Source organism: Bombina bombina, chromosome 2, assembly GCF_027579735.1.
Source record: "Bombina bombina isolate aBomBom1 chromosome 2, aBomBom1.pri, whole genome shotgun sequence".
In the NCBI taxonomy this organism is placed as follows: domain Eukaryota; kingdom Metazoa; phylum Chordata; class Amphibia; order Anura; family Bombinatoridae; genus Bombina; species Bombina bombina.
Window position 1 is genome coordinate 1,037,738,081 of NC_069500.1, and position 20,133 is coordinate 1,037,758,213.

Consider the following 20,133-nt stretch of genomic DNA (forward strand, 5'->3'; position numbering starts at 1 on the left):
ACGTGCCTAGATTTGCTAATTTTCTATGCAATAAATCTTAGATTGTAATATAAAATGTTTAATTATATGTGTTAAAAAAACAAAACCTTTGCGATGTATATTGCTTATCTTATCCTGTTTTCCTGCAATATCATTTTGAAAATTGTGGTTTCAGACTCCATGCTTAACACTGCTATTTACAGTCATAGGTTGCACACTCAAGTGACTCATTTATAGTTGTCCCTAATTAGCCTCTGCAGAGAAAGAAACCTAAGTTACAATATGGTGGTGCCCAATGCTTTCTGGATACAATTTTTATAATATAAAAAAGAAATACATCTGCATATAATACTCAGGCTAATGTTTGCTTTGAAGACAGCATTATGCATGGCATTTATTGAGTGTTATAAGCTATTAGGTTCACTTATGCAAATTATCAAACACTTCAGCCACTTCCATATTGCATAAAACAACAAAATACAATATGAGTACATTGCTAGGAAACAAACAAATTAGGACATAAAACCGAGGTAAAACTGATTGATTCATTTAGATAAATGCACATTTTGTGACAGCTCTGTATCGCTAACTTGAAACAAACAACTGTAAGCTTGTATTTTCTTTAGAAATAAATGTAATCTTTAATGCGAAATTCCAACCCTGGTTATAACCCACAGTTTTGTCATGCCTATACTATAATTGCGTTTGTATCACAGTTACCAGTTGCGCACCCATCCTCAAAGGAATGTTGGCGCTGCATCCAGGTGGATTCCGAAATTGAGAGCTACTGAAATCTTATTTGCTGATTTGAACAGCCAATAGGATTTCAGTAGCTCTAATCCTATTGGCTGATTTCAAAATTTGAGCCAATAGGAATGCAAGGTACCCTAAATTGAATGCGGTACCTTGCATTCAATCTTCAGTGTACGACGGACATTGGATGAAGAGGAGCCTCCACGCCGCTGAGGATCTACGCATCGGGGAAGACAGCTTCGCGCCTTCGTTCCGGATGAAAATAGAAGATGATGGAGCCGCCTGGAAGAAGACCTACTCTGCTGGACTTCAGGAATGGTGAGTACCTATTTGCAGCTTAGTCTTAGGCTTTTTTTTTTTTTTTTTTTAAGATTAGGGTTCTTTGGGCTGGAAAAGAGCTTATTGCCCTTTTAAGGGCAGTAAAAGAGCTGAATGCCCATACAAACGCAATGGGTATTTTTTTATTTTTTTTTAGTGTTTTTTTTTTTATTTTGGTGGGTGGGTGGTTTTACTGTTAGGGGGTAATTTGTTTAGGAAAAAGAGCTGTTTAACTTAGGGCAATAGTAGAATCAATAATGTTAAATCCCAGCACCACAGGTATGAAGCTGCACGTCACCTTGGGTTCACCGCCCTGGACCCCAGAACAATATAATGAAAAATAAGTGGCAAGGTGACAGCAGAAAATTATTTATTAATAATCAGAGGCAGAAAACAAACAGGCGACGTTTCAGGATCTTATCCCTTCCTGGGCATGGCATGAGCAAGGGATGAGATCCCGAAACATTGCCTGTTTGTTTTCTGCCTCTGATTATTAATAAATAATTTTCTGATGTCACCTTGCCACTTATTTTTCATTAACTTAGGGCAATGCCCTAATTTAGTATTAAATTAGGGGGTGTTTTTATTTTTGAGAAGATTTTTTATAGGGGTATTAGTTTAGGTTTACATTTTTTATTTTGGATAGCTTTGTTTATATTTTTCTGTAATTTTACATTTTTTATTTTGTGTAATTTTAGCTTTGGGGTTTGTAGTTTTTTTTTGTTTTTTTTTAAATAGACTGCCCTCTGGGCAGGCTTATCGCCTAGTATATTTATAATTGTGTATATATGTGAGTAAGAGTGAGATCAGAAGTATGTTTACCCTTCAGTAAATGTGGAAATATAGCTGCACATTTATTGCTACAAGTGAGAATATTTACTGCAGAGAGATCTTAGACATAATATAATGGGCTCGATTTATCAAGCCGTTCGTCAAGCTTCGACTGCAGGTTCTCACTAGAGAATTTGCAGTCATTATTAGTCAGTTATTATCCTCTTAGGTGGAGAACTTCAATCTCCCCGGTCTCGTCTAACTGGGGAGATTGACAGCACCTGCACGCGTGTTTTTGAGTGTGCATGGGCAGGGGGCGGTGTTACACAAGAGCGCAAAATAGCGCTTTTATGCAATGCTGAATTCCAGCAGTGGATTGCAGCCTGCCAGAGGCAAGTTGGGGCGGACAGGGGCAGATATGTATGCCCCTGTCGGCCCTAGCTTGATAAATCGAGCCTAATGTGTTTGACCTACAGAATGGGAGTTGGCCCTCTTTCATTACCTGAATTGTCCAGCTCTTTAATAATACAGTACGGGCATTAAAGGGGTAAGAAAACAAATAATACATTGGTGACAAGAAATATATATGTGTGATTTACAGTTAAATTTGCAAGAATATTATATTACTCATATATAGGTAAAAAGGCTCACGTTTGAATTAAAACTATTATGAAGATATTACACTTATCTTTTGAATAGTTACTTATTGAATCAACTACTCAATTGTGTCTGGCACTGTTTCTTTCATATAAATGGCAAGAGTCCATGAGCTAGTGACGTATGGGATATGCATTCCTACCAGGAGGGGGCAAAGTTTCCCAAATCTTAAATGCCTATAAATACACCTCCCACCACACATATACTTCAGTTTTTACAAACTTTGCCTCCTATGGAGGTGGTTAAATAAGTTTGTGCTTGATTTTTATGATTTCTTCTATGATAAGCGCTTCTAAACATTCTGAAGCCCAATTCCTCTCAGAGTACAGTGTTCATCAGAGGGACGTGAAGAGAGTATTGCCTGTTGATGTTTATGGTTTCACTCATGGGAAATCTTTTCAATGGTTCTGTTATCGGTCGTAGGGATTCATCTCCTACCTCCCTTTTCAGATCGACGATATACTCTTATATACCATTACCTCTAAGGATAGTTTTCAGTACTGGTTTGGCTGTCTGCTATATGTGGATGGGTAAAAAGCTAAAAACATCAGCGATTCCCTGAATACTAGAAATATGCAAATAAATACACCAATTGCGTGCAGTACTAACTGTAGTGTAAATACTAGAAACAGAGACAAAGGTGGCTGCACCCCGTTATGCACAAAGTTTATAGTAGATTGTTCATGAACGCACCAAAGGGGAATCCGTCACTGTCCCAAACAAGTTCCACTTAAAACAAATAGGTTCACCAACCTTGCAATGAAGTTCGTGACAGAGTTAATGGTGCGGTTAAAGGTCCCAGCTGAAAACAGTGCAGGATATTAGTTGTAAGGTATCCACTAATACTGAACTCTTGTCATCACTGCTGCAGAGTGTGATAGTTTGTAAAAATGCCGCTCTCAGTAGCCAAAGGGTCTCTGGTGACTCCTTTATGTGAGAAACTAAAAAAGAACAGAAAGACACGAGCGCAACACACTCTCTAAGGGTAAAAGTTTTTACTGAGTGAAAAAAGCGCAATAACAAAAATAACAAGTACAGAATTGAAAACAAAGTAAGCAGAGTGTGAATATATCACCATGGAATTCTTTCCCCCAAGCAAACGAAGAAACGGACCCGGCCCGATTCATAGGAACGGTCAGTGCTTTGCGGGTTCGTCCTACAGCCAGTCAGCTGTTCTGCAGCTTGCAAACGGGGAGAACTTGTATGCCTCAACGCGTTTCCTCTGGTCTCCACCAGACTTTCTCAAGAGGTATAATTACATGTCAGCCCAGTAGTTACCTTAAATAGAGGTGTTGAACCTTTTAGCAGTACCAGGGGTACGTCTGGATTGGTCAGAGGGAGCGTCCATCAATGCGATTGCGAGTCAATGTAGAGTATATAACACCACAATCAGGTGCGTTCAACAATATCGACACTCCCACTAAAAAATCTGACCACTTAACCCTATAATGGCAGCAGTTAGCTATGCTATAGTTGAGGAACACCCATAGTATGTGAGAAAGACCTCGCTAAAAGGGCATATACACTACCAGGTATACTCATGTAGTGTAAATAAAATATAAGCAACATACATGAAAAAAACAAAGCTAATATACAAAACATTTACATAGAAAACACAATGCTGTTTACAAAACATATTAAAAAAAAACATATAAAATCCTAAGATAAGTAAAAAGATATCCAATTGGTATAACACGACCGAATTGGAGGACATAAGATTCATTACCACATTTAGCCAGGGGAGCAAAGACATTGAAAGGATCCTTAAAAACATTGGTCAGTCCTAACCAGAACTGGTACCTCAAACGTATCTTAGCACCATCTAAACTCAGGTCACAAATTATGAATAAAACTATCCCTGAAACTAATTGGTTAGGAAGGGGCAATGGAACTTGGCCATGTAACATCAGAAAATGTGGGATGTGTAAACATATTAGGAAAGGGGATTCATTTAATGATGTTCACAATACTAAAACTTATAAGGCGAACAACAAATTTACGTGTAAATCAGTATTTGTAGTTTATCTTCTCATGTGTGAATGTAATTGTTTCTACTTGGGGAGAACTAAGCGAATGATCAGAACTAGATTTAATGAATACTGGAATAATATTAAAAATAAAGTTGAATGTCATAGTGTTCCTGAACATTTTAGAATTGTTCATAATTCTGATCCTCAAAGTTTAAAAATCTTTGTTCTGGATTGGATTGCTCTGAATGTTTCCAATAATAGATTAAAAGCATTACGCCAACGAGAAACATATTGGATACATGAGCTGAGAACTTTAAATACCTCCAGCACATTAGGACTCAATATAGATCTAGATTTACAGGCCTTTATGTGACTTCACGGGAATTTATTTAAGCATACTTTTTATTATTCCCCTTGCTCTACCATCTGAGGATTACAAATCTCTACTCGACTAATGCATTATCTCTCTGTATATTAATCTCTCTTCACATTAGTTCTACTATCATTTATACACTAATTATATTTAATCTATAATGACAGTAAATAGTGACTTTCTTTTCACATAGGTCTTTTACACCTTAGTTTTAAGATAGTCTGAAAGTTCATTACACTTTATATGATCTCTATTTTAGTAACTTATGTGATAGTCCGTTTGAGCTGTCCCCTAGTGGGACTAACAAGATAGTTATTCCTGGGTACGTCAATTAGAGTGCTGACAGTTGATTTGTTTAAATGCATCCGTAACTGACAGCTTCTATTACACTCTATGTGTATGTTATATCCATAACATCTTCGAGTATCTATAGTGTTTTAAAATTGTAGATTGGAGCATATACCAATTGGATATCTTTTTATTTATCTTGGGATTTCATGTTTTTTTAATATGTTTTGTAAATGGCATTGTGTTTTCTATGTAAATGTTTTGTATATTAGCTTTGTTTTTTTCATGTATGTTGCTTATATTTTATTTACACTACATGAGTATACCTGGTAGTGTATATGCCCTTTTAGTGAGGTCTTTCTCACATACTGTGGGTGGTCCTCAACTATAGCGTAGCTAACTGCTGCCATTATAGGGTTAAGTTCTCTGATTTTTTAGTGGGAGTGTCGATATTATTGAACGCACCTGATTGTGGTGTTATATACTCTACATTGACTCGCAATCGCATTGATGGACGCTCCCTCTGACCAATCCGGACTTACCCCTGGTACCGGTAAAAGGTTCAACACCTCTATTTAAGGTAACTACTGGGCTGACATGTAATTATACCTCTTGAGAAAGTCTGGTGGAGACCAGAGGAAACGCGTTGAGGCATACAAGTTCTCCCCGTTTGCAAGCTGCAGAACAGCTGACTGGCTGTAGGATGAACCCGCAAAGCACTGACGATTCCTATTAATATGGCCAGGTCAGTTTCTTCGTTTGCTTGGGGGAAAGAATTCCATGGTGATATATTCACACTCTGCTTACTTTGTTCTGTACGTGTTATTTTTGTTATTGCGCTTTTTTCACTCAGTAAAAACTTTTACCCTTAGAGAGTGTGTTGCGCTCTTGTCTTTCTGTTCTTTTATATGTGGATGGGTGTCTTCAGTAAGTATGTTTGGCGCTTTTTGTATTAATATAAAGTTTTAAATATATGTATTTACTTATTTGCCATGAGTCAGGTCTATGTGTATTTCCCTTTGCAGTCTAACAGTTCCAGTATGAGAATCATGTTTAAGGAAGTTATTTTAAAAATTTCTTACCTGGGGTTTGGTCTTTTTTTCCAATTTGACTTGTTTATTTACTTAAATACGCGGGCAAATCTAGGCTCGCAAGGGCGCAAAATGCTATTATTTATTGCGTCATTTTTGGAGCGAAATTATTTTGCCGCAAATTTGCGTCTATAGTGTTGTAAGTTTCGTCATTTCCTGCGTCTTTATTGACGTTAGTTTGTTTGACGCAAAGTTGCGTCCTATCCGGATGTTGTTTAGTGCCAAAAATTTTTTACTTTGCATTGTGCGTCATACTTACCGCCAAATATTTTTTTGGTTATATTACCCCACTTCCTTTATGCTCCCTGCTCTCTTTATATTCTAGAGAGGTATGCTGTTTGCTTTTCTGCTTATTTAGCATATGCATTTTTTCCCATTCCTGAAACTGCTATATGAGGAAATTGGATATTTTGTTTAAATGTTATTTTTTCTTTTACATTTTGCAAGATGTCTCAGTCTTATCCTGTCTCAGAAGCTACTGTAGGAACCATGCTGCCTGAACACAGTTCTACCAAAGCTAAGTGTATCTGTTGTAAGCAAGCTGAGATTATATCTCCGGCTATATTATGTAATATTTGTCATGATGAGCTTTTGCATGCTGATAATGTTTCTATTAGTACTAGTACAGCACCTGTTGTTCCCTCAACATCTAATGTACATGATATCCCTGTTGATATGAAAAATTATGTTGCTAATGCAATACAGAAGGCTATGTCTGCTATTCCACCTTCTAATAAACGTAAAAGGTCTTTTAAAACTTCTCATAAAACTGATGAAATTTGTGATGACTGACAACATACAGAAATATCATCCTCTGAAGAGGATCTCTGCTTCAGAAGATCCTACTTCAGACATTGAAATTGATCAATCTTCTTATCTTTTTAAGATTGCATATATGCGGTCTATGTTGAAAGAAGTATTGGTTACTTTGGGTATTGAGGAGTCTGATCCTCTTGATAACAAAACCAGTAAACATTTAAATTCTGTTTTTAAATCTTCTGTGATTACTCCTGAGGTTTTTCCTGTTCCAAATGCGGTTTCTGATGTGATTGCTAAAGAATGGTCTAAGCCTGGTGCTTCTTTTAATCCTTCTTCTAGGTTTAAGAAGTTATATCCTTTACCAGTGGCTAATTTGGAGTGTTGGGAAAAAGTCCCTAAGGTTGATGGGGCTATTTCTACTCTTGCCAAACGTACTACTATTCCTATGGAAGATAGTACTTCCTTTAAGGATCCTTTAGATAGGAAGATTGAATCTTATCTAAGGAAAGCTTATTTACATTCTGACTATACTCTCAGGCCTGCCATTTCTATGGCTGATGTTGCTGCTGCATCAACTTTTTGGTTGGATAGCTTAGCACATCCGGAAACAGATCCTTATTTGTCTAGCATTGTTTGTTTGCTTCAACATGCTAATCATTTTATCTGTGATGCTATTTTTGATATCATCAAGATTAATGTTAAATCTATATCTTTAGCTATTCTGGCTAGAAGAGCTTTATGGCTTAAATCATGGAATGCTGACATGGTATCTAAATCTAGATTACTATCTCTATCTTTCAAGGGTAATACTTTCCATGGTAATAATTTATTTGGTTCTTAGTTGGACTCTATTATTTCCACTATCACTGGGGGTAAGGGAGTTTTTTTGCCCCAAGATAAAGTCTAAGGGTAAATCTAAAGCTTTGAATCGGTTTCATTCCTTTCGTCAGAATAGAGAACAGAAAACCACTCCTTCCCCTAAGGGAAGCCATCTTCAAGTTGGAATAAATCCAAGCCTTATAAGAAACTAAAGCCAGCCCCCAAGACTGCATGAAGATGTGGCCCTCAATCCAGTTCAACTGGTGGGGGGCAGATTGAAATTATTTCAAAACATTTGGGCAGATTCTGTTCAGAATCAGTGGATTCAGAGCATTGTTTCTCAAGGGTATCAAATAGGCTTCAAAGTAAGACCCCCTGTGAGAAGATTCTTTTTCTCTCACGTTCCAACAAATCCCGTGAAAGCTCAGTCTTTTCTGAAGTGTGTTTCGGATCTGGAGCTTTCAGGAGTGATTATACCAGTTCCACTTCAGGAACAGGGTCTGGGTTTTTATTCAAATCTATTCATTGTCCCAAAGAAAGAAAACTCATTCAGACCAGGATCTGAAGTTTTTGAATTGTTTTGTAAGAGTCCCAACTTTCAAGATGGTGACTATAAGGACTATTCTTCCTTTTGTTCAGCAAGGTCATTACATGTCCACAATAGACTTACAGGACGCTTATCTTCATATTCGATTCATCCAGATCACTATCGGTTTCTAAGATTCTCTTTTCTGGACAAGCATTACCAATTTGTCACTCTTCCATTTGGCCTAGCAACAGCTCCAAGAATGTTTTCGAAGGTTCCCGGTGCCCTGCTATCTGTAATCAGAGAGCAGGGTATTGCGTTTTTTCCTTATCTGGACCATATCTTGGTACTGGCTCAATCTTTTAATTTAGCAGAATCTCACACAAATCAACTAGTGTTGTTTCTTCAAAGACAAGGTTGGAGGATCAATTTACCAAAGAGTTTCTTGATTCCTCAGACAAAGGTCCCCTTTTTAGGTTTCCAGATAGATTCAGTGTCTATGACTCTGTCTTTAACAGACAAGAGACAAATAAAATTGGTTTCAGCCTGTCAAAACCTTCAGTCTCGATCATTCCCTTCAGTGACTATGTGCATGGAAGTTTTAGGTCTCATGAGTGCAGCATCGGATGCAATGCTCGTTTTCATATGAGACCTCTGCAGCTTTGCATGCTGAATCAGTGGTGCAGGGATTATACTCGGATATCACAATTGATATTCTTAAATCCCAGCATTCTACTCTGACTTGGTGGTTATACCATCATTGTATTATTCAAGGGGCCTCTTTTATTCATCCTTCCTGTACTGTAGTCTCAACAGATGCAAGTCTTTCAGGTTGGGGAGCTGTCTGGGGGTCTCCGACAGCACAAGGGACTTGGAATCCTCTAGAGGCGAGGTTTCCAATCAATATCTTAGAACTCTGTGCTATTTTCAGGGCTCTTCAGGCTTGGCCTCTATTAAAGAGAGAACTTTTAATTCGCTTTCAGACAGACAATATCACAACTGTGGCATATGTCAATCATCAGGGAGGGACTCGCAGTCCTTTAGCAATGAAAGAAGTATCACAGATACTTTCTAATTTCTGCGATTCATATCTCAGCTTTTCATCCGGGGGATTCGTCTCTCCATCCAGATGTGTGTTTTCAGATTGTACAGATGTGGGGTCTTCCAGAAATAGATCTGATGGCTTCCCATCTAAACAGGAAACTTCCCAGATAGTCCAGGGATCCTCAGGCGGAGATGGTGGATGCGTTAGCAGTTCCTTGGTCTTACCAACTTGCTTATATTTTTCCACCTCTAGTTCTTCCAAGGGTGATCTCCAAGATCATAATGGAACAATCGCATGTGTTTCTGATAGCACCAGCATGGCCTCACAGGTTTTGGTATGCAGATCTTGTCTGGATGTCCAGTTGCCAACCTTGGTCACTTCCTTTAAGGCCAGACCTTCTTTCTCAATGGCCGTTTTTCATCAGGATCTCGAATCACTAAATTTGAAGGTATGGAAATTGAACGTTTAGTACTTAGTCATAGAGGTTTCTCTGACTCAGTGATCAATACTATGTTGCAGACTTGTAAGTCTGTTTCAAGGAAGATTTATTATCGGGTGTGGAAAACATATATTTCATGGTGTTCTCATAATTTCTCTTGGTATTCTTTTAGAATTCCTAGAATTTTACAGTTTCTTCAGGGCAGTTTGGATAAAGGTTTGTCTGCAAGTACTTTGGAGGGACAAATCTCTGCACTTTCTGTTTTATTTCATAGAAAGATTGCTAAACTTCCTGATATTCACTGTTTTGTTCAGGCTTTGGTCCGTATCAAGCCTGTTATTAAGTCTATTTCTCCTCCATGCAGTCTTAATTTGGTTTTGAAGGCTTTGCAGGCTCCTCCTTTTAAGCCTATGCATTCTTTGGATATTAAACTACTTTCTTGGAAATTGTTGTTCCTTTTGGCTATCTCTTCTGCTAGAAGAGTTTCTGAATTGTCTGTTCTCTCTTGTGAGTCTCCTTTTCTGATTTTCTATCAGGATAAAGCTGTTTTGAGGACTTCATTTAAATTTCTTCCAAAGGTTGTGAATTCTGACAACATTAGTAGGTAAATTGCTGTTCCTTCTTTGTGTCCGAATCCTAAGAATTCTCTTGAGAAATCGTTACATTCTTTGTATGTGGTAAGAGCTTTGAAATACTATGTTGAGGCTACTAAGGATTTCATGAAGACTTCTAGTCTATATGTTGTCTTTTCTGGTTCTAGGAAAGGTCATAAAGCCTCTGCCATTTCTTTGTTATCTTGGTTAAAGCTTTTGATTTACAAGGCTTATTTGGATGCGGGACAGTCTCCGCCTCAGAGAATTACAGCTCATTCTACTAAATCAGTTGCCACTTTGTGGGCTTTTAAGAATGAAGCTTCAGTTGATCAGATTTGCAAAGCAGCAACTTGGTCGTCTTTGCATACATTTACTAAATTTTACCATTTTGATGTATTTGCTTCTTCTTAAGCAGTCTTTGGTAGAAAAGTTCTTCAGGTAGCTGTCTGTTTGATTCTTCTGTTTATAAGAACTTATTTTGTGGATTTAATTTCTCAGCGGAAATAGCCGTTTTATTTTATCCCTCCCTCTCTAGTGACTCTTCTGTGGACTTCCACATCTTGGGTATTTTATCCCATACGTCACTAGCTCATGGACTCTTGCCATTTACATGAAAGAAAACATAATTTATGTAAGAACTTACCTGATAAATTAATTTCTTTCATAATGGCAATGAGGCCCACCCTGTTTTTGGTGGTTATATTTTTTTGTATAAAAGCACAATATTATTTTCCAGTTCCTCTTTTTTTTATGCTTTTTTACATCTTTTTACACCTCACTACTTGGTTATACGATAAAATGAAGTTTATGTGTGGTGGGAGGTGTATTTATTTGCCCCATCCTGGTAGGAATGTATATCTGATACATCACTAGCTCATGGACTCTTGCCATTATGAAAGAAATTAATTTATCAAGTAAGTTCTTACATAAATTATGTTTTCTCAACCCAAGTCCTTCTGAAAATTAAATGGAGCTTAAATGAGCAATCTAAAAATCTAAATAAAAATGCCATTCATCTGATGTTCGTGTAACAGCTAGTGGTGTTTTTTTATTATCATTTTCTATATAAACCTTTATAAAGAAGTACATTGCTCACTAATGGTTTATATGTCTTTCAGATGGAGATAGATACAGTCCTAAGTGATTTGGAGGCTCTTGATTTTGCAGAGTTTGTAAGTATGATTTGAAATGGGTATCTCCAAACATGAGAGTTTATTGCTATGTCTATATCCCAAGCACTTTTTTTTAAAAAAAAAAAAAGGGGGAAGAGAGAGTGATGGCACTACTGGTATAGTTTTAGGAGGGATTGTCCCAGAATTGATTCCAAATGGCCTTATATAAGGTATAAATTAGCCCAGAGGTGCTGTGTACTTAACTTACAATTCAACAAAGGCAACTAATAGATAGTTGCACAAAAAGAATACACCTTAGCACTTAAATCCCACACAGAGATTGTGTAATCGTTAGAAGTTGGTGTACATCAACAAAAATAATATAACAAATTCAAACTTTATTAAGTATATTTAAAAATGGGTACATTTAAAAACCACTAGAGAAATTTAGAGCTGATAGTGAAGTGCTATCCTGGGTACTATCACACCAGGTAGCCATTTATGTAAAGTAAGTTAGGTCAATATCAACTTGGGTACACATATAGAGACCTAAAGTAAGGATCTCCCTTACTAGATTATTAGTACGGCTAGGGGGAGAGGAGAGGCTTGGCAAATAGAATTTCCAAATTGTAATGGTGTTTGGTGCAAACATTTAATATTATGGTGTTCAAACATACAAATATACTGCCATTCAAATTGTGTTAAAGTTGCTTTTCACACTTAAACGGTAATGTGGTTTGTAGCCTTATAAATAATTATCTCCCACAGATATTTTATGTAACATATATGTATATATGTGCACTCATTATTCACAGATATATTGTCCTCTGGGATCCTGGAATAGATAACCAGGTTAAACTGCCTACAATGGATGTTTTCGTGACCACACAACAATGTTACTACTGAGTATCTAAAGAATTACTCTGATGCGGATATCTGATCAAAATTATAAACCACTCTGGAAGATACTACTATATTGGATCTTCTAAGGTCACATGGCAACCTTATGATGTGTGACTGTGTTGGAAAATACTAAGCTAGATAAATTATAAAGTAAATTCTTCACACGTAAGCTATTAATATTATATTGCAGTGACAATCCATCGCGGTAATTCCCCTTATGCCCTTAACACTTTGTATATCCTTAAAATTGCCCCAATGGGTACTCTTGGCAGTAATGTGACTGCTGTAAATGTATTGATCTGTTTGTACCAGGTAATCTTAATCTGCATCTACCAGCAATAGAGTCTGATATAATGTTTTTACTTGTGTTTGAAATATCAAACGTATTTACAGTAGGTAGAATATTATTACTATCAACCAGCAGTAGTGTGTAACGAACTACACCAAAATCCCTACCGTGTCCACTTAAAAATACAAACAGGCTGTGTAGGTTGTTAAAATTCCTAAAGGGTTTTATATTTTATAGCTGTTATCATGTGAATACACATAAGCCACATAGAGGTTTTAAACAGTAAAACTGCTATTAATGTTATTTGGTCTGTTTGTATAAGACAATCTTAATATGTATCTGCTAGCAGCCTTGTCTGTAATGTTACCACTTATATATAGAGTATCAATCGTATAATAGAAAAATAAAGCGGTCTTAATATATATCCGCTAGCAACCTTATCTGTTGTGGTGTTTCCACTTGTATGTGGAATATCAATCGTGTAATGGAAAAATATTTTTTTTTTCTGCTGTAATATTTTCACTTGTATATAAAGTATCAATCGTATAGCAGAGAAATAGTAATTATTGCTAGCTAGCAGCAGTAGTGTGTGTTGGAGTACACACTGAATCACTACCAATATATCCGCTTATACTGAAAACAGACTGTTTTAATTGTTAAGGTCGCTTAAAGGGACACTGAAACCAATTTTTCTCTTGTAAGATGTATCGAGTCCACGGATTCATCCATACTTGTGGGATATTCTCCTTCCTAACAGGAAGTGGCAAAGAGAGTACCCACAGCAGAGCTGTCTATATAGCTCCTCCCTTAGCTCCGCCCCCTCAGTCATTCTCTTTGCCTGCTTAACTGCTAGGAAGGGTAAAGTGAGTGTGGTGACAAAAATGTTAGTTTCTTTCATGTAATTAGCAAGAGTCCATGAGCTAGTGACGTATGGGATATACATTCCTACCAGGAGGGGCAAAGTTTCCCAAACCTTAAAATGCCTATAAATACACCCCTCACCACACCCACAATTCAGTTTTACAAACTTTGCCTCCGATGGAGGTGGTGAAGTAAGTTTGTGCTAGATTCTACGTTGATATGCGCTCCGCAGCAAGTTGGAGCCCGGTTTTCCTCTCAGCGTGCAGTGAATGTCAGAGGGATGTGAGGAGAGTATTGCCTATTTGAATGCAGTGATCTCCTTCTACGGGGTCTATTTCATAGGTTCTCTGTTATCGGTCGTAGAGATTCATCTCTTACCTCCCTTTTCAGATCGACGATATACTCTTATATATACCATTACCTCTGCTGATTCTCGTTTCAGTACTGGTTTGGCTTTCTACAAACATGTAGATGAGTGTCCTGGGGTAAGTAAATCTTATTTTCTGTGACACTCTAAGCTATGGTTGGGCACTTTGTTTATAAAGTTCTAAATATATGTATTCAAACATTTATTTGCCTTGACTCAGAATGTTCAACTTTCCTTATTTTCAGACAGTCAGTTTCATATTTGGGATAATGCATTTGAATTAATCATTTTTTTCTTACCTTCAAAAATTTGACTCTTTTTTTCCTGTGGGCTGTTAGGCTCGCGGGGGCTGAAAATGCTTCATTTTATTGCGTCATTCTTGGCGCGGACTTTTTTGGCGCAAAAATTCTTTTCCGTTTCCGGCGTCATACGTGTCGCCGGAAGTTGCGTCATTTTTTGACGTTATTTTGCGCCAAAAATGTCGGCGTTCCGGATGTGGCGTCATTTTTGGCGCCAAAAGCATTTAGGCGCCAAATAATGTGGGCGTCTTATTTGGCGCTAAAAAATAAGGGCGTCGCTTTTGTCTCCACATTATTTAAGTCTTATTTTTTCAGTGCTTCTGGTTGCTAGAAGCTTGTTCTTTGGCATTTTTTCCCATTCCTGAAACTGTCATTTAAGGAATTTGATCAATTTTGCTTTATATGTTGTTTTTTCTCTTACATATTGCAAGATGTCTCACGTTGCATCTGAGTCAGAAGATACTACAGGAAAATCGCTGTCTACTGCTGGAGCTACCAAGCTAAGTGTATCTGCTATAATTTTTTGGTATCTGCTTCTCCAGCTGTTGTTTGTATTGCATGTCATGACAAACTTATTAATGCAGATAAAATTTCCTTTAGTACTGTTACATTACCTGTTGCTGTTCCGTCAACATCTAATTTTCAGAGTGTTCCTGATAAACATAAGAGATTTTATTTTTTAAATCCATTAAGAAGGCTATGTCTGTTATTTCTCCTTCTAGTTTACATAAAAGTCTTTTAAAACTTCTCTTTTTTTTCAGATGAATTTTTAAATGAACATCATCATTCTGATACTGATAATGGTTCTTCTGGTTCAGAGGTTTCTGTCTCAGAGGTTGATGCTGATAAATCTTTGTATTTGTTCAAGATGGAATTTATTCGTTCTTTATTTTAAGAATTATTAATTGCATTAGAAATAGAGGATTCTGGTCCTCTTGATTCTAAATCTAAACGTTTAAATAAGGTTTTTAAATCTCCTGTAGTTATTCCAGAAGTGTTTAATCTCCCTGATGCTATTTCTGAAGTAATTTCCAGGGAATGGAATAATTTGGGTAATTCTTTTACTCCTTCTAAACGTTTAAGCAATTATATCCTGTGCCATCTGACAGATTAGAGTTTTTTTGGGACAAAATCCCTAAGGTTATGGGGCTGTCTCTACTCCTGCTAAATGTGCTACTATTCCTACGGCAGATAGTAATTCATTTAAGGATCCTTTAGATAGGAAAAATTGAATCCTTTCTAAGAAAAGCTTACTTATGTTCAGGTAATCTTCTTAGACTTGCTATATTTTTAGAGGATGTTGCTGCAGCTTCAACTTTTTGGTTAGAAGCTTTAGCGCAACAAGTAACAGATCATAATTTTATAGCATTATTATTATTCTATAACATGCTAATAATTTTATTGGTGATACCATCTTTTGATATCATTAGAGTTGATGTCAGGTATATGTCTCTAGCTATTTTAGCTAGAAAAGCTTTATGGATTAAACTTGGAATACTGATATGTCTTCTAAGTCAACTTTGCTTTCCCTTTCTTTCCAGGGTAATAAATTATTATTTCAACTGTTTCTGGAAGGAAGGGAACTTTTTTACCAAAGGATAAAAAATCTAAGGTAAATTTAGGTCTAATGATCATTTTGTTCCTTTCCTCACAATAAGGAACAAAAGCCTGATCCTTCATTCTCAGGAGCGGTATCAGTTTGGAAACTATTTCCAGTTTGGAATATATCCAAGCCTTTTAGAAAACCTATAGCCAGCTCCTAAGTACCCATGAAGGTGCGGACCTTATTCCAGCTCAGCTGGTATGAGGCAGATTACGTTTTCTTCAAAGAAATTTTGATCAATTCCGTTCTCAATTTCTGGTTTCAGAACATTGTTTCAGAAAGGTACAGAATTGGCTTCAGTTAAGGCCTCCTGCTAAGAGATTTTTTTCTTTCCCGTGTCACAGTTAACACAGCAAAGGCTCAGCATTTCTGAAATATGTTTCAGATTTAGAGTTGGCTGGAGTATTTATGCCAGTTCCAGTTCTGGAACAGGGGCTGGGGTTTTATTTTATCTCTTCATTGTACTAAAGAAGGTCAATTCCTTCAGACCAGTTTCGGATCTATCAATATTGAATCGTTATGTAAGGATACCAACATTCAAGATGGTTACTGTAGGACTGTCCTGCCTTTTGTTTAGCAAGGGCATTATATGTCTACAATAGATTTACAGGATGTGTATCTACATATTCCGATTCATCCAGATCACTTTTTGTGTCTGAGATTCTCTTTTTAGACAAGCATTACCAGTTTTGTGGCTCTACCGTTTGGCCTAGCCTCAGTTCCAAGAATTTTTTTCAAAGGTTCTCGGTGCCCTTCTTTCTGTAATCAGAGAACAGGGTTTTTTGGTATTTCCTTATTGGACAATATCTGGGTACTTGCTCAGTCTTCTCATTTTCGAAGAATCTCATACGAATCGACTTGTGTTGTTTCTTCAAGTTCATGGTTGGAGGATCAATTTACCAATCAGTTCATTGATTCCTCAGACAAGTGTAACCTTTTTAGGTTTCTAGAATAGATTCAGTGTCTATGACTCTGTCCTTGTCAGACAAGAGAAGTTTAACATTGATATCAGCTTGTCAAAACCTTCAGTCACAATCATTCCCTTTGGTAGCCTTATGCATGGAAATTTTAGGTCTTAGGACTGCCGCATCAAATGCGATCTCCTTTGCTCGTTTTCACATGCGACCTCTTCAGCTCTGTATGCTGAACCTATGGTGCAGGGATTACTCAAAGATATCTCAATTAATATCTTTAAACCGATTATACGACACTCTCTGACATGGTGGGCAGATCACCATCGTTTAGTTCAGGGGGCTTCTTTGTTCTTCTGACCTGGACTATAATCTCAACAGATGCAAGTCTTACAGGTTGGGGAGCTGTGTGGGGGTATCTGACGGCACAAGGGGTTTGGGAATCTCAGGAGGTGAGATTTCCGATCAATATTTGGAACTCCGTGCAATTTCAGAGCTCTTCAGTCTTGGCCTCTTCTGAAGAGAGAGTTGTTCATTTGTTTTCAGATAGACAATGTCACAACTGTGGCATACATCAATCATCAAGGAGGTACTCACAGTACTCTGGCTATGAAAGAAGTATCTCGAATTTTGGTTTGGGCGGAATCCAGCTCCTGTCTAATCTCTGCGGTTCATATCCCAGGTATGGACAATTGGAAAGCGGATTATCTCAGTCGCCAAACGTTGCACCTGGGCGAATGGTCTTCACCCAGAGGTATTTCCTCAGATTGTTCAAATGTGGGAACTCTCAGAAATAGATCTGATGGCTTCTCATCTAAACAAGAAACTTCCCTGGTATCTGTCCGGATCCAGGGATCCTCGGGCGGAGGCAGTGGATGCATTATCTCTTCCTTACAAGTGTCATCCTGCCTATATCTTTCCGCCTCTAGTTCTTCTTCCAAGGGTATTCTTAATATTCTAAAGGAATGCTCGTTTGTCCTGCTGGTAGCTCCAGCATGGCCTCACAGGTTTTGGTATGCGGATCTTGTCCGGATGGCCTCTTGCCAGCTGTCGACTCTTCCGTTAAGATCAGTCTTTCTGTCTCCAGGTTCTTTTTTCCATCAGGATCTCAAAACCTTAATTTTAAGGTGTGGAGTTTGAACGCTTGATTCTTGGTCAAAGAGGTTTCTCTGACTCTGTGATTGATACTATGTGACAGGCTCGTAAATCTGTATCTAGAGAGATATATTATAGAGTCTGGAAGACTTATATTTCTTCAGGATGGTTTAGATAAAGGTTTGTCCGCAAGTTTTTTGAAAGACAAATCTCTGCTCTTTCTGTTCTTTTTCATAGAAGGATTGCTAATCTTCCTGATATTCATTGTTTTGTACAAGCTTTGGTTCGTATAAAACCTGTCATTAAGTCAATTTCTCCTCTTTGGAGTTTGAATTTGGTTCTGGGGGCTCTTCAAGCTTCTCCTTTTGAACCCATGCATTCTTTGGTCGTTATATTACTTTCTTGGAAAGTTTTGTTTCTTTTGGCCATCTCTTCTGCCAGAAGAGTCTCTGAATTATCTACTCTTTTTTGTGAGTCTCCTTTTCTGATTTTGCATCAGGATAAGGCGGTGCTGCGAACTTCTTTTGAATTTTTTACCTAAGGTTGTGAATTCTAACAACATTAGTAGAGAAATTGTGGTTCCTTCATTATGTCCTAATCCTATGAATTCTAAGGAGAAATCATTGCATTTTTTGGATGCTGTTAGAGCTTTGTATTATTATGTTGAAGCTACTAAGTCTTTCCGAAAGACTTCTAGTCTATTTGTCATCTTTTCCGGTTCTAGAAAAGACCAGAAAGCTTCTGCCATTTCTTTGGCATCTTGGTTGAAATCTTTATTTCATCATGCCTATGTTGAGTCGGGTAACACTCCACCTCAAAGGATTACAGCTCATTCTACTAGGTCAGTTTCTACTTCCTGGGCGTTTAAGAATGAAGCTTCAGTTGATCAGATTTGCAAAACAGCAACTTGGTCCTCTTTGCATACTTTTACTAAATTCTACCATTTTGATGTGTTTTCTTCTTCTGAAGCAGTTTTTGGTAGAAACGTACTTCAGGCAGTGGTTTCAGTTTGAATCTTCTGCTTATGTTTTTTTCATTAACATTTTATTCTGGGTGTGGATTATTTTCAGCAGGAATTGGCTGTCTTTATTTTATCCCTCCCTCTCTAGTGACTCTTGTGTGGAAAGATCCACATCTTGGGTAGTCATTATCCCATACGTCACTAGCTCATGGACTCTTGCTAATTACATGAAAGAAAACATAATTTATGTAAGAACTTACCTGATAAATTCATTTCTTTCATATTAGCAAGAGTCCATGAGGCCCGCCCTTTTTTGTGGTGGTTATGATTTTTTTGTATAAAGCACAATTATTCCAATTCCTTATTTTATATGCTTTCGCACTTTTTTCTTATCACCCCACTTCTTGGCTATTCGTTAAACTGAATTGTGGGTGTGGTGAGGAGTGTATTTATAGGCATTTTAAGGTTTGGGAAACTTTGCCCCTCCTGGTAGGAATGTATATCCCATACGTCACTAGCTCATGGACTCTTTCTAATATGAAAGAAATGAATTTATCAGGTAAGTTCTTACATAAATTATGTTTTTTATTTTCTCAAGCAAAAGTTTGTTATTTTAAATGGTACCGGTGTGTACTATTCACTCTCTGGCAGAAAAGGGATGAAGATTTCTGCAAGGAGGATGATGATCTTAGCACTTTGTAACTAAGATCCACTGCTGTTCTCCCAAGGGCTGAAGAGTACAGGAAAACTTCAGTTGGGGGAACGGATTGCATGCAAAGCTGCATTGAGGTATGTTCAGTCTATTTTTTTCTAGACAGACTGTGATAATTCTAGAAAAGGCTGGCAATATCCCCATGAGGGAAGGGTAAGCTGTACTCAGACACTTAATAGGAATCCCAGCTTTTATAAAGGGCTCATTGTTTACTGGTGACACTGATAGGAAAAAACGTTTTTTATTGCAAAACATAACGTTTTTTTTTAGGGACTTTAAGGGGTCATTGTGGCTTATTTAAGGGTTATTAACCCACATGGCTAGTTTAGAAACACTCTGGTGTGTTTCTTTTAGGCCCCATAACATCGAGTGAGGTGGGAGGGGCCTATTTTCGCGCCTCATTTGCGCAGTTTATTTTCCTCAGACATCCAGCTGCTTCTACAGAGGGTCCTGCTGTGTTTGAGGGCTTTAAAGAAGTTTTTTTCCCCACAAATCTTTCCTAAAGGGCAGGTAGGCTCCACAGCAGAGCTGTAGCAAGGTGCTGAACGTTGTTTTACCGGTTTTTGACGTTTTGTCAATCCGGTTTTTACATTAAGCGGACAATATCTCGACTGTAGCTTATATCAATCATCAAGGAGG

The 20,133-nt window shown here is 37.5% G+C and overlaps 1 protein-coding gene across 1 annotated transcript in view; it reads left to right on the plus strand.

Annotated features, from left to right (window-relative positions):
* The window catches only part of INTU (inturned planar cell polarity protein), a 473,020-nt gene that overhangs the window by 302,534 nt on the left and 150,353 nt on the right, over positions 1-20,133 (plus strand). The window contains exon 9 of the mRNA XM_053703638.1: positions 11,500-11,553. Within this exon, the coding sequence (XP_053559613.1) occupies positions 11,500-11,553 (54 nt within the window). The remainder of the gene's footprint in view (positions 1-11,499; positions 11,554-20,133) is intronic.